A 14,654-nucleotide genomic window follows, 5' to 3' on the forward strand; every position below is an offset into this window, starting at 1 on the left:
TTCACAGTTTTTATAATATTTTTTATTTTTGATATTATTTTTATTTTATATTTACATAAATTGTGTAGAGTACATCATCCAATTAATTATGTAATATTAAATGTTTCAAAAAATTTCACATTACTATGATTTTTAATTTAAAAATATTTTATTTATTAAATATAACTTCTTCCTATTATAATAATTTAAAATTATTATATTTTGTAAATTCATATTTTTAATCATTTTTTACTATTTAATAAAAGTCATACCCATTTTAGTTACTCTACAAACTAAACTTAGTTATTTAATTATAATCCAAACAACTTTTTTACTTTACAAACTAATTTTTATAAAAACCAATTCAAATATAAATCATATTACTTAATCTAATTTTTCTAAAAGTTAGATTGAAATAAATAAGTTATTTTTTCTACTGCCAATTAAAAATGACCTAGATGGTTTGTATTTTTCGCTTTTGCCAACTGAATAATAAAATTTGTTTCGTTCAAGGTGAACATGGACGCCGAAAACCCATACACCCCAATAAGTGCCGCCTGCCTACCTTAAAAAAATTTAAAAAAAAAGTTGAAAGAGCACACTAAAGTACAGGTCAAAAAATGTTATCACAAAATATGAAATTTGTGATGAAAATCGAAAAAAAAAAAACTGTTGTAAATTGCTTTTGCAACAAACTTTTTTGGATGCAACTAAAGGCATTGCAAAAATTTTGTGGCATATTTACAAAGGAATTTATAATTTATTTTCCGTGCCAAATTTCATCTAAAATTTTTGAAAACCATCCGGGACAGCGGGATGGCGGATACATAGCGATAAATGAGCGAGCGATATGGGCAGCGTGTCAACTTCCCTGGGCCCATGGAATAATTAAACGATCAAAGTAGCTGCAGAGGATAGACATGGAAGGGAGCTATGATCTGACAACATTCTTGAAAAAATTGAGAAATCAGTATTATATTTGCTGATAATATATATCATCGATCACTGAAAGCTGCTTATAAATCTTTAGAAGAGAAGGTAAGCATGATATGAGGCATCTGGCGACTGGCAGTCGCAGGGAAGCTGTTTGGAGTAAAGTGTGGAAACTATAGGTTTTCCTGAGAAACGGTTGATATATTACGAACATTCTGCGTGAAGAATGGATCAGAGTTAAGGTGGATGGAGCCTACAATGTAAAACTGTGTGGCAGCGAGTGATGGGGATCATAATGGTACGTACGTCCCTCATATGGCTTTATGATGCAGGTGGAGTTCTAGCTTGAAGATTGGCTTGGCGTCATAAACGCGTGCTGGAGGAAGTTGGCCCTTCAAGTTAACACTTATAATACGTGTGATTTCAAATTGAATCTTCACGTTCATGACAGTGAATCATGAACTCGTGCTTTCTTCTTATTAACATTCAAATTACCTGAAGGTAAATTTAACTGCATTCAAAATCTAAATTCTTTTCCCAAATTTTAGCCACTTATCATGTTCTCGGGACAAGTTTCACAACCCAAATTCATGCTCCTATCAAATATTATATGAAACTTTGGAATTTTACAAACAATGGTTTGGGAAGTTTTCTTTTACCAATAATACACTCAACAAGTTGAAGATTGGGACAATGAAAATTGCCAACGCAGTATCAAGAAATTTGTTTTTTTTTTTACAATTATTTTTCTATTAGAAGCAATCATATTTGAGGCAACAAGGTCCTCACATCAGTAGAAGGATTCAAACTTACAATCTTATAAGTTATGAGTCGATTTCTTACAACTAGACCAATTCTTGTCGGTCAGTATTGAGAAATTGAACAAACATTAGTACCTCCATCACTCTTGGGCCCGAAGCCCACAGTGCAGCCGCGGCAGTGTCCACTCACCCGGGCCTTGGTTCGAACAAGTTCTCAACTCACAGCTAGTTTCTTTTTGTCATTTAATGCATATAATTTTATTATTTTTAATATGAGCATTAAGTGTGCAATTTTTCGGGGGATAAAAGAGAAAATCCATGTTTTATCTCACGTATTCACGCATCTTTCTCTCTCTAGTAGTTTTCAGTGAAGGGTAGCTAGATTTTCGTTATGGTGTTCCAATTTGAAGCAAAGAAATAAATTAAAGAGAAGCAGGAACAGAGAAGATAAAAATTAGGCAAGATTGCTTTTATATATATATGAAGTACACTTGGTAGAATAAATGATGTAACACTAACATGTAATGTAGCGTCCGTATGTTGGGCACGACTTAACCTTGAACTTAAGACAGACACAAGTTTCAGAAACGAAAAGCTATGTATTATATTATTTATTATGATATGAAATGAAATATAAATATTATATATGTGGATGATAAAACAGCCAGCAGTGTCGTCATCGTCACTTGAAGATGTACTTAACGATGCCAGGGATATGAATGTTCATAAAATAATCCTCCCAATCGATGTCTTTGGGGTCAAAGTAAAACATATCCGTCTCTACTCCGCCTTCTCTTGCTGCCATTCTCAACTTCTCTGTTTTCATATCATCAAACCTGTTTTCCCAATGTATACAAGACAAATTAAATTTGATCGATCTGTGGAAGAATAATAACAGTGAAAAGAAGGATATCAAAAGTATATACTCCTCTGATCCTTAATGTAAGATATACTTAATTAATTTTATTAGATTAAAAAAGTTGGGTAAGTTAGTTAATTATAATAAATATGACATGTTTTTTCTAAAACACCACAATCATCTTCCTTAATATCCTCTCTCTCTCTTACTTACTTGATTATAGTTGAAAGAGTATCTATAAGAATAATTGATAAATATAAAAAATAAGTCTTATATTTAGAATCAAATTAACTCAACAATTAGGTCCTATATTAAGAACAAGAAGAGTATATATCTATACTTACGCTCCATAGAAGAACAAGTAGGGCTTGTAGATGTCGACCAAGCGCATGACAACCTGGATTTTCCTGTTGAGCTCCGCATAGGAGTCGTGAAAATACTGGCAAAACGCCGTGTTTGCCAGTTCCAGGCCCTGTTATCAAAATGAAACCGTGTTAATCAAAGCACATGAATTGAGTAAGGTAACAGAAGAGCAGGAGATTTGGGAGTAATGAATTGAAGGAGGAACCTTTAAGAGGAGGAGGTAACGGATGAAAACGTATCTGCGAAAGCTGGCCATGTTGCTCAACACGGTGACTCTGCCGACCTTGATGGGCTTGCCGTCCTTGTTGATCCATGGTTTTGCGGTGAAGTATTTTAAGCCGTAGTCTTGCAGATTCTGGTATCTCAGTGGATTCCTCACCGACGAACCCACCTGATATATGGCATCACCGTCATCATTTGCTTGCTTTGCATGAGCCGCCATCGCCACCAGCATCGCATTCACCACCATATCCGCCGGTATCTGCACATCTCCGTCATTCATCATTCATTAAAGCCATCACAGATAATTAATGCAATGTTTCATTTCATCGTGAGCATCTTATCTCACCACATCAACAGGTGACTCCAAGTCCCCGAGGAAGCATGTCAACTTTCCTTTCCCGTATGCCACTGCTAAACTGTCAATGGTCCTGTTTCCATCATAATTATGATCACAACAGATTCAAGACAATGAAGTGACGATACGTGCATGCATACATACATTTATATATAACCAGAGAGATGTGTGTGATACTCTAATGCAACGTACCTGATACCTTCAGCCCAACCAGGGAAAGGTTCTTTGAGGGTACTGGTGACAATGGTGGGACGCACAATCACAACGGGCATGTTGCCTTTCAGATCTTCCACTACCATTTCTCCCATTGCCTTGGTGAACACATACGTGTTTGGCCATCCATACACCTTTGCCCTGATCATTTTAACATTTAATATACAACGTAACACACGTTTAATTATCATGACTTTTACATAATCAAATCAGATAGTAATGAGAAGGGAGGTATAATAATAATAATAATAATAATAATAATAATTATTATTATTATTATTATTAATGAGCGAATTAGGAGGATATTGGTTTTTGGTTTAAGCTTGATGATTCCATATTATATTGTATGATTTGCTAAGGAAAAGAGAGGGGAGGGGGACAAGGGCAGTTAAGGAATTGAAAGGTGAGGGTGAAGGCAGGGGACATTAATGGGGTGACCAACTCCCCAGAAAATTTATGCACGAGAGAGAATCATATGTCCTTTTCAATTTATAACTCTCCCTTCTTGTTTCCATCCCCGACCTACTTCCCCCTCTTCACGTTCATCTCTACCTACAAATCTTCCTTCTCTTTAATTCATCATATGCCTCTTCAATTCTTCTACTTCCAAAAATATCCTTTTTTTTTGGGTAAAAAAATGTTTGGCGAGTAGCTTTGGTTTGGATTTTAAATAATGTAGTTTTGCTATCTTGTAACGTATTTATAACAAATTCAAAAGCTTCCATATCTACAAAAACCAATGGCAATAAATACACTTGGTTTCAAAATCAAGCCAGCTAGCAACGCAATTCGTCGAATCTTTATTTTACCTGGTGTGTGTTGGCCTTCTGTCTCTCAACTAAGCTTAGAACAATGATGAGACCCACCCAGCATCGACAATGCTTCACAATATCAGAGGGATCAAATAATGTCTGGGACTTCCCACTTTATTCGATTTTTATTACTACCTCCAGTCTTAATTATAAGAGTTAGTTGACTAATTTGAGGAGATTAAAGAAAGAAGTTAAGTTAGTTATTTATAATAAATATATGTTGTCTTTTCTAAAATATCCTTGCTAATTAAGTGTATTGACTATAACTACCATTGTTAAGAAAACTATCTTGGAAAAAAATACATAAATATGAGAGACAAAGTAGATTGAGGTTTTATATTTAGGACCAAAATAAAAGTCAAACCAGGTCTTATAATAAGGACCGGAGGTAGTATAAGATATTTCTAATTATCTTATCGAAATTAAGTATTAATTTTGTTTGAAAATACAACAAATTTTTAAATTTAGCTATATTTGTACTAACAATGAATAATGAAGAGAAGTATTTGTAGCCAACAAGACTAATTATGACTTTCTGGTTCTACCTGGGCCACATTCATATATTAACCTATAAATAAATCGAATGTGGAAACTCTACTACTCGAAATGACTATGATTAGCTCGCTATAGCTTCTTAATTCTTTTATTAGAATAAATTTGAATATACATTCATGTGTATATATAATGAATCAATTAGGAACTAAAACTAAATTAGTTTTATATCCAGTCCTACCCATCCATCAATTCTTGCTTTGTGCCTCGTGACGATGGAGCTTAATATTTGAGCAAATTCAATAAGCACCCACATTAGAGGATGACGTGTCACTTGTGTGGCTGAAGGCACAATAATCCTAAATGCCCCTTTCACTTTCTCATCCACCAGAAGTTTCCCATGATAAGCCAAGTGACATCGTGACATATATATACTTTTTTTGACCAGCATGACATTTATATACTAATATTATAATATTAAACCCATTTAATCAAATGTTTATTCAATGTCACTGGTGAAATTGCATGCACAACAAGGTTTCTTGTACACAATTACATAATATTTCATATTGAATATAGGGGTCAACTTATGATGCTGCACAAGTCTTTAAAAATTGATCCTTGATTTCCGATCCTATATTTTATCATTTAAAATATATATTTTCATATAAATAGGGCCAATCCTACGACGGAGCTGGAATTTTGGTTAACACGATAACCCTTGAAAACATGAAATCAGGATTCTGCCTTTTCAGAAGTTCTGATCTCCCACTGGTGAAAATAATGCCCCCTCATGCCATATAAGGTGAAAATTTTAAATAGATTAAAAAAATTAGTTAAGTTAATTATTTATAATAAATATGTATTGTTTTTTTGAAATATCCTTATTAGTCAAGTATATTAAAATAAATATACAAATACGAGAGACAAAATGAATTATAATTATATATTTAGAATCAAAATAAAAATAAAATGAATCCTTATATTAAGAAACGGAAGTCGTATATTCAGTTTAAAACAAAGAGCTAGCTTATTATTGCCAATCTTTTTCTTTCCCAATACACGAACACGTACGTCAGTTTTTTCCATAAACTAATAAAATTTAACCAATCGTTTAAGCGAAAAACCAGGATGGGAGTAACTGTTTATAACAACTTGTCGTGCAAACCCAGAGAAGATTTTGTCGCAACATTTTGCAAATCCAGAGAGAAGAAAAGCATAATAACGTTACGAACCTGGCAATACCTAAGTCCTTCATGGCCATTTTCACGTCATCTGGGCTGGCTTTCTCTTCTCGTAGTTCATTCAATTTGTCTTGAACCACTTTGTTCTCTACATCGATATCTAAACCAGATACTCCGTTAAGTGAATCACCCAAGTGATATGGCGTCTCTAATATCAGCCCTCCTCTCTCACCAGATACATAAGCTGAAAGCAAGTCGACGAAGCATTAATGATGCTAATTAATAAATGTCAGCCCCCCATAATTTATGACAAGTGGTACCAATAACGGAAAAGCAAGTCATCTTTCTCAGCGGAAAGGCACAGAAAATCATTAATGATCATTGTAGACCTCATAAATTTAATTACTTGGATTTTCCACCAAAAATGTTCACATATACATTATTATATTTTTATAGAGAAATTTGATGGGAGTAACAGTGAACCCAGTCTGGTAATTGTCTCAATAAAGTGGAAAAGGTCCAACCACCCTTTATCTTGTTGTATCAACCCTTTAAAAAACAGTAGCTGAGATAGTTAGGTGATATATCTAGTTGAGTTGGGTAAAAACCAACATTCAAGCCTTACAAACTCCAAGAAATACCCGTAAAAGCAAAATATGATTTAATAAAAGAAACAAGGTTGGTGAAGATATTTATGCTAATTAACCTGTTGATACGTGGACAAGAACCTTGAGCTTAACACATTTTTTGGCGAAACTCATGACATGCTTAGCTCCGAAGGTGTTTAGTCTTAAAGCAATATCATATCTGCATTCAAAAAGAGAAGACAAAACAAAGGAAGAAATTTATAAAATTGTATAAAGATCGTTAAAAGAAATCAATGATTTGATCCACCCATGCATGTTAATTATATACACCTCTCATCAAAATTAGTAGTTGCAGCTAAGTTAACGATAACGTCTGTTTGACTGAGAATCTCTTCCCTTAAGATGGAATCCTTCAAGCCCAGGTCCTCGCAACTTATGTCTCCAGGCACAAGAACCAACTTTTCCGAAACAAAAGAATTGAAGTTTGCACCCAATTTCTCCTTCAGCAGTTTAAACAAGTCCTTCCCTATGATCTGAAGTTAGGCATAGCGAGAAATGAAAGTTAGCCACAAGCTTAACGATAATATACTTCAAAAAGAATGTCCGTGCCCACATATATTTATTGAGGGAAGAAGCTTGTAAATGATATGAAGTTAAGCATCATGCTGGTGCTGATATTATTCTATGATTCAGGCTAATTGGATGAAAGAGAATTTTTGGCAAATGAAAGTGATCAAAAGTATGAAGCAAATTGCCCATTTAGCTGGAAGTGGAAGTTACATTCGTACGGATATACCTCATTGTGCAGGCGATGGGTGGCAGATTTGGTGTCTGCTGCTCTTAAAAGAAGAAAAAGCTTCTTCACATTTGGTTGAACCCTTAATATCTTCTCCAAGAGAACTGTAAACCATACAAACAAAGATATATCACCGCCTATAATATATATATCACAGTACACACACTGATATACAGAAGCAGCCTTTGAGGAAGGAAATGATGAGAGAGAGAGAGAGAGAGAGCAATACTTTTGGCCAGAAAGCCAGTGGCGCCAGTGATTAAAATGGTCTTATCCTGAAGGAAGTGGAGTATACTTCCCAACTCCATTGGAGAAAAAGCGATGAGAGAAGGAGAGAGAGGTACCAAAGTGATGTTTGCAGGTGAAGCGAACAGACACTAAGGTATGGGCGAAGTCTAATGCCCGCTTATATCATATAGGCAGAGAAATCAAGCTGCGCAATTACAGTAGTAATTGGGCATTCTCAATTATTTTCTCTAAAACGGGGAAAAAATTAAAAGAAGTAGAGGGCAAAAAAATCATATATTTTTCTCCCACTGCGCATCACTCTCTTTCTAATGTCAAAACCATTTTATAGACTCCACGTATAAGTTCTACATTATCTAATTTCGTCCTAATCGACAATAATATGATGGTGGAGTGCACGCAAGTTTTTAATTATCTCCCTCAGATACAAAGAGTAAAGTTTTTTTTCTTTCTCTCTTTGTTTTTTACCAAAGTATTTTTCTTCTTCTTTAATGATCTCTTCTGCGTGTAGTTGAGGCATATAAATGGCTTATATAATATAAAACTATAATAATTGTTGCACGGAAAATTTGGCTTTGAGCTATAAACATGTGACTCATTAATTCTCAAACTTAATGTAGTAATAGACTGAAATACAAATTAGTTTATATTTTATGGAGAAAACATATATATACTGATTAACTAAATTTTATGGAGATCGAAAGCCTGTATATTGTTTTACTAATTGGTTTTCTCTCATAGTTTTGCTACTTGGCGTATAAAATGTGTGTGTGTGTGTGTGTGTGTGTGTGTGAGTGAGGCTCTTGACCAAAATCACCAAAAACCCAAATTTGTCGTACGTATATTGATTCAGCGGTGTCTTTTGAAGAGTGTGAAAGTGAATGTAAGACTTACAAGTGAAAAGTCGCCGCCCAATAACCGACACGCAAACCTATCTATCACTTGATTTCTACACCGTTGACTTGGTATATGCAGTGTACATAGCAAGTACCGTAAATACTGATACCAGAGTAACTGAGTAAGTAGTTTAAATTGGGGTGAACTGGAGATCATTATCAAAATAACATACTCAAAATATATAAAAATATTGTTTCTGGTATAAGTCTTAATTGATTAATTTTAAAAAATTAAAGAAGCTAAATAAATTACTTATAAATTAATTTATAATCCAATAAATATTTCAGAGAGATTATATAACATACATATATGCCATCAAAATTAGTCAATTAAATCTTATATTAAGGACATGAGATACTATTTAAACAAGAAGATATTAAGTCACAAGTAAATAAAAGATTCATGTATAAAAACCACACATAATCCAACAAAACAGAATTATCAAAATGCAAATATGATCAACTCATTTTTTTTTTAAAGTAAGAACGTACGTTGTCATTTTCAGGCTCGAAAAAGTATAAAACTCAATTAACACAAGTCCAAAACTTTTCACTAAACTAATCAAAGAACTGATTTACTAGCGAGACCGGCTGACGGCACAGGTTGAATTTTAACACCACGCTACATAAGCATTTGATACAGAGAAATGTCTTAAAACTATTCCATCGCAGCTTTGCAATTATAAGGGCGTGTACAGGGAATAGATCCCTGGACAGCAAAGTTTAATTAATCTCCCCTAGTATTGAAACTAAAAGGTACACCCCTCCTAACTATAACTAATTGCTACGTACAAATTCGAGCCTATTACATTTTGTATCAAATATAAAATATTTTTTGTGCGCCCATAGTAAAATATCTCTGCGTGTTGAATGCGATGGAAGGGCATTAATTCCACGATGTCCTACTCCTACGGTAAACCCTATATATCCATTTCCTCAATTTCTTCTCATTATCACTTTTAGTTTGCTCCTTCAATTTTAGCCGCCTCGTTTGACTCAAATGGGTTAGCGCGTAAATAGTCGGTTATGACAAAGAGTATCTCCTTGTCTTATTCCATTTTTTACCCTTAAAAACACGTCTCTTTTTCTTGAATTTTCAGTGGTGGGGTTTCCGTCTAAAACTGAATTATGCTATTAAGTGTTAATACTAAAAAAAAAATTCAAGGTTTTATATATATAAATTCTCAGTTTGTATTATAAGTTTGTAAAATTAATGGAGAGTCCATCTTGATTAAAAGAAATTTTTTGAAAGATTAAAATAAAAGGAGGAGGAATAGGAGGAGGAGAATACTTTTTCAAAAATTAAACCACTATTATGATGAACTTATTAATAATTTAAATTAGTCGTAGTTGTCATTTATGTATAACTCTAAATTCATTTTAATCCCAGTCATATACATAGCTTGAAATTAATCTGAGTTAGAATGTACATTCTATTTATACAGAAACAATTTCATATTTTAAAAACACATTACTTATTTAATATAAAAATGGCAAAGCGTGTGAAATTTTGAGTATATACATACCTGTGCTATAAATTTTAATTCAATATATATATATATATATAAAAGAAAGACCACTCCTCGCAATCCCAGCAAGTATATATTTATGTAAAGTTATTTCACTGTCACCATAAATGTTTGGCATGAATATATCTTTCATGCGGCCGAACCGATAGTTTGAATAATATCACAAAATATATCTTGCATGCGTAGATATAGTTGAAACCAAATGTGGAAGATAAATACACCTATATCATATATATGTATGTGTATGAAAAACACGTCAACCTCTGCATGCAATCCAAGACAAGGACGTCATAAAGTGGTCATGAATTCGATTTGGAAAAAGTTGGGGAATCCTGTTATGTGTCACTGTTCAGCCAAACTTCAATTTATGAAGGGCAAGCAGTAATTGTTTTTTATTTGAACAATTTAAAAAGATACAGAAAAGAAATAGTACACAAGAGGGTCGTCTATATGGTAAGTCAGATTCGGAGTAGGAGGATTAATTCAAATAAATAATCTTGTATTGTCACATGCATGGTTAGGAGTTGACTGTTGAACCACCATCGGCCCAATAAATGTGTTCACTTATAAACTTTATGAAAATTATTTTCAGAAGATTAATAGTCGCATGTACTATATATAGTATAGTAGTTAAATATTAATTCTCCAAGCTAACATGTTATCAATGGCGTGAGTACGTGGAAGTGCGTCTGTGTCAGCTAGCCATTTGATGTTTTACTGTGTGATTTATCTTTATTGTTTCGGGTGTATAATTTTAGCTAATAAAATTTTGCCTCAAGTGATGCGAGAGAAACCAAAAGCACGTATATGTTGTAATGTTTTCTTTAGCAAACATCAAAAGCTCTCCTCATTAGGGTTGTTAGATCAGATGAAAACAAGGTCCCTTTTCAATGCTACCAAACTCTACCCAAAAATATTGCAGATACAATTAACCACGCTCGATCAACTCAATAACTCAGTAATAAAGATGTTAGCAGAGAATAATGATCAAGCTATAGAGACAACTAATATATATGAAGACACAGCTAATTAAATTAGAAGAGGTCGTTTTCCTCAATCCCAAATCAGAAAACGCAGAGGTGTTCGTTTTCCAGCTTAATTAGCTATGCCTTTGTTATACTTCATCGTCTAAAATTCCAATAACTAAACATTAATGGTTCTACTTTATTCGGCAAATGCCTAGAGGGTTCAAGGCCATAAACATGGATAAGCCAGGTGAGGAAGTAAGCAGGAACGCAGAACCCATTATTATTAGTGACTGTAGCATGAAGTGCAATACAAGAAAGTGGGCGGTGAGATTAATTAGGGCATTTTGGTGAGAAGTCGCTTTTGAATTAATTTTTAATTTGAAGCGGTTGCCAAACAGATGAAGGCCAATATATATAACATTAATTAATCAAACAGTCGCATGCCCCAGAATCGTAAATTCATCAGAACACTTTTGTGGGGCAAACGAAATTAATTTATATGCTTCGGCGTGACATTATCTATATTGCCCTAGCTGAAGATTTTGAGGGAAACAAATTAGCTGGATGATCGCGAGTCCCTGTTTTTGATTTACTGTGACCATGTGCTCTTAGAAGGGTAGGTGATAAGGGCGTTGGGCAAGCTGGATTTGGAAAACGATAGACATGTTCAAAATTAATTAGCTAGGGTTTTGTGTGTACAGCGAATGAGTAATAAAGGGTTTTCTTCTTCATTAGAGCCAGCTGTGAAATATATATGATGTTAGTGATGGGAAGTGGCAGAAAGTGCAGAACACGTTATTGGATATATGTGGTGTAGTGTTTGTCTAGTGAAACAAGGAAAGGCATAAACAAGCAATAATGTCTCCCAAGTCTCACAAAGTTCATTTTTCTTATAAAGCTCGTCGATCCGTCGTGTCAATTTGCGTTGGACATTCTTAGATTCATTCCGATAAGGAAGTTGTTCGGTTCAACTAGAAAATCATCACACTATAGTTGTATATAAAGTTCTTTCACAATATGATTTGGAGCTTGAATTTGGCGAAAGGTAAAAAATTATTGAATGAATAATGGCCCTTGATTCAAGTAGTTAGTTTTGACGCTTATTATTTTTCATTACAGTCTAAGTTCGAGTTCGTATACGTATAGAAGAATTATATCATATATTTCAACTTGTTTCGACTCACATCAACATAGTTGAGACTCAATATATGACTTGTAAAAATCATTTAATATTATTTAACAAAACCTTGTTATTGTGAATTGTGCACCGTGTGTTTTTGAATTGATTTGACCAGAATTAGTGTGACTTTCAGAAATTGGATCTTGTAAAAATATTTACTTTTTATTGAAGAATGTTGTAATATTTAAGTTTAATAAAAAAAAAGTTTGATCCATAAAAATGCTGAATAGTAGCTATCTCCCATTGTATTGTCTTAAAGTACATTTAATGTCAAATTTAGATCTTTTTCAACATGAAAGGGGGTCCCATTAGATAGACTATTGAATGGGCCCAACGAAACTTACGGCAGACAGTTTATCTTTTGTAAATAACCTTTTTAATGATGTTATAGAGATGATCTTAGGGGAAATGAAATCTTAGGACTTTGGTCCTTAAACAAGTGTAGGTAGAAGATCTAACAGTTGCCTTCCACAATTTATACTAAAATATGAAAATTTGCAAATGAAGTTTCAAACTTCGACACGGAACATTTAAAAAATTTCGCCAATATATCTAAATGTAGAAAACTTCAAAGTTAGCTTTCAAAATTTAACATTATTATATGCGATGATTTGCAATTTACATTCCAAATTTTAATATGGAAAATTTATAAAACTTGTTCAACTTTTTTTTTTCCTGCCAACGTACAATAAAACTTGGTGAACTAGCCAACACATTTGTGTAAGGATTTCATAATTACCTTCCAAACTTTGACATTGGGACATGATAATAAGTTGCAACTTATACTTCAGAATTTGACTTAGAAGGTATTTGAAAAAAACTTATTATTTAGCCCGTAAGTCCAGGTGCAGGGATTTGACAATTGCCTTCTCAATAATTTGACATTAATAAGGTGAGAGAATTTACAATTCACGATCCGAATTTTTTTGTCATGAAATATCAAAAGTCTTATATTGCAATTTTGCAATGTCCTAAGTCTGAAAATGAAGTTAATTTATTTATTAGTCCGAAGCTGACATATTTATGTGACAGATACGACAATTATCCTCTTGTATACATTATCATAGTAGGTCAAGTTATTATCTTATGTGATAAGACCAAACAAAAGTCATCATCTTACTTGACAACTTTTTCTGATTTTTAGATTATTAATCTTCTAATGGGACAAGAAAACTACTCTTTGATGTGATTTACAAAGTATCAAACAATCCAAATTAAAAAAATAAAAATAAAAGATGTCTTCATACAACCAATAACGAGGAAACGTACCAAGGTGTGTATGAATTTTTCTTTTTTGATATATATCTTCGTTACACTGTGTACTAATGCTTCTTCTTTCTTCTTTTTGTTTTCTTTAATTATTATCTTATTCATCAAAACCAGTGGCTGGGTGAAGGGAGTGATGACAGAGAACTTCTCGCTTTATTTCTCTTTGGGAGCAGGAAACCATCTCTGTCACGAACATGGAGGATTGCCTTCTTCGTCCTCCTTTGATTTCCTTCCTGTTTACTCCAATCATCTATAAAATTATAAAAAAGTTATATTATGCATAACCTATATAAATAATATGATTATGATTAATTTCCGCCAGTTTCTCCCTTCTCTATAAATGAGCTAACTTTTTTTTTTGGCATCCATAAATCCTCTAATTAATTATTCATTCTTTTTATAGTGCACACCAAGTCGAACCAAAAGACTTTCCGCTGTCATCAGTAGCTATAAATAATACTCTTCATGTCTTTAATATAAAACCTATTTAACTAATTTGATTAGATTAAAAAGTTAGATAAATTAGTTAATTATAAAAAACATGATATGTTTTTCCTAAAACACCATAATCATCTTCTTTAATATATTTCCTTTCTTTTTTATTTGATTATGCTTGAAGGAGTATCAATAGGAATAATTTAGAAAAAAACTAATAAATATAAGAAATAGGTCTTATATTTAGGATCAAAATTAACTTAACAATTATGTCCTATATTAAAGATCAGAAGAATACTGATTTATGTTATTATTTGTTCTCTGATGTACTAAATGACTAAAAATATTAAATCTAGTGGTTAGTATTGAAGTCAGGGGATGATTTCTTAGGAGATCGTTGGTGAAGATTATGTGACAATAATTATGTCACGATGGTATTATAAATATAAGACCAGGTTAATTATAAATTTATAATCGAAGGATAAGTATTTTAATTTGATCCAGCTATTATTATTTCATTAGTATCATCACGAAACACACCGACACTAGTTCATTCATACTGGTTAATATCAGCT

At 33.0% G+C, this 14,654-nt stretch overlaps 1 protein-coding gene across 1 annotated transcript; it reads right to left on the minus strand.

Annotated features, from left to right (window-relative positions):
• Positions 1-2,118: 2,118 nt before the first annotated feature.
• Positions 2,119-8,009, minus strand: LOC114762817 (fatty acyl-CoA reductase 3). Its single transcript, XM_028952409.1, has 10 exons — positions 7,786-8,009; positions 7,557-7,660; positions 7,091-7,293; positions 6,880-6,980; positions 6,225-6,417; positions 3,665-3,826; positions 3,464-3,545; positions 3,101-3,376; positions 2,877-3,004; positions 2,119-2,509 (listed from the first exon to the last, which is right to left on the minus strand). The coding sequence occupies exons 1-10, from the start codon at positions 7,862-7,864 to the stop codon at positions 2,356-2,358; spliced, it is 1,482 nt and encodes a 493-aa protein (XP_028808242.1). The 5' UTR covers positions 7,865-8,009; the 3' UTR covers positions 2,119-2,355.
• Positions 8,010-14,654: the final 6,645 nt, after the last annotated feature.

This window comes from Neltuma alba, unplaced genomic scaffold, assembly GCF_004799145.2.
Source record: "Neltuma alba isolate B1F8T4 unplaced genomic scaffold, ASM479914v2 tig00011243_pilon, whole genome shotgun sequence".
NCBI classification, from domain to species: Eukaryota; Viridiplantae; Streptophyta; class Magnoliopsida; order Fabales; family Fabaceae; genus Neltuma; species Neltuma alba.

Coding starts and splice junctions, on each gene's coding strand:
- LOC114762817 (XM_028952409.1), bottom strand. CDS start 7,864: ATGGAGTTGGGAAGTATACTCCACTTCCTTCAGGATAAGACCATTTTA. Junction 6,981..7,090: donor ACTACTAATTTTGATGAGAG/GTGTATATAATT, acceptor TTTTGAATGCAG/ATATGATATTGCTTTAAGAC. Junction 3,546..3,664: donor GGTTGGGCTGAAGGTATCAG/GTACGTTGCATT, acceptor TGATGGAAACAG/GACCATTGACAGTTTAGCAG.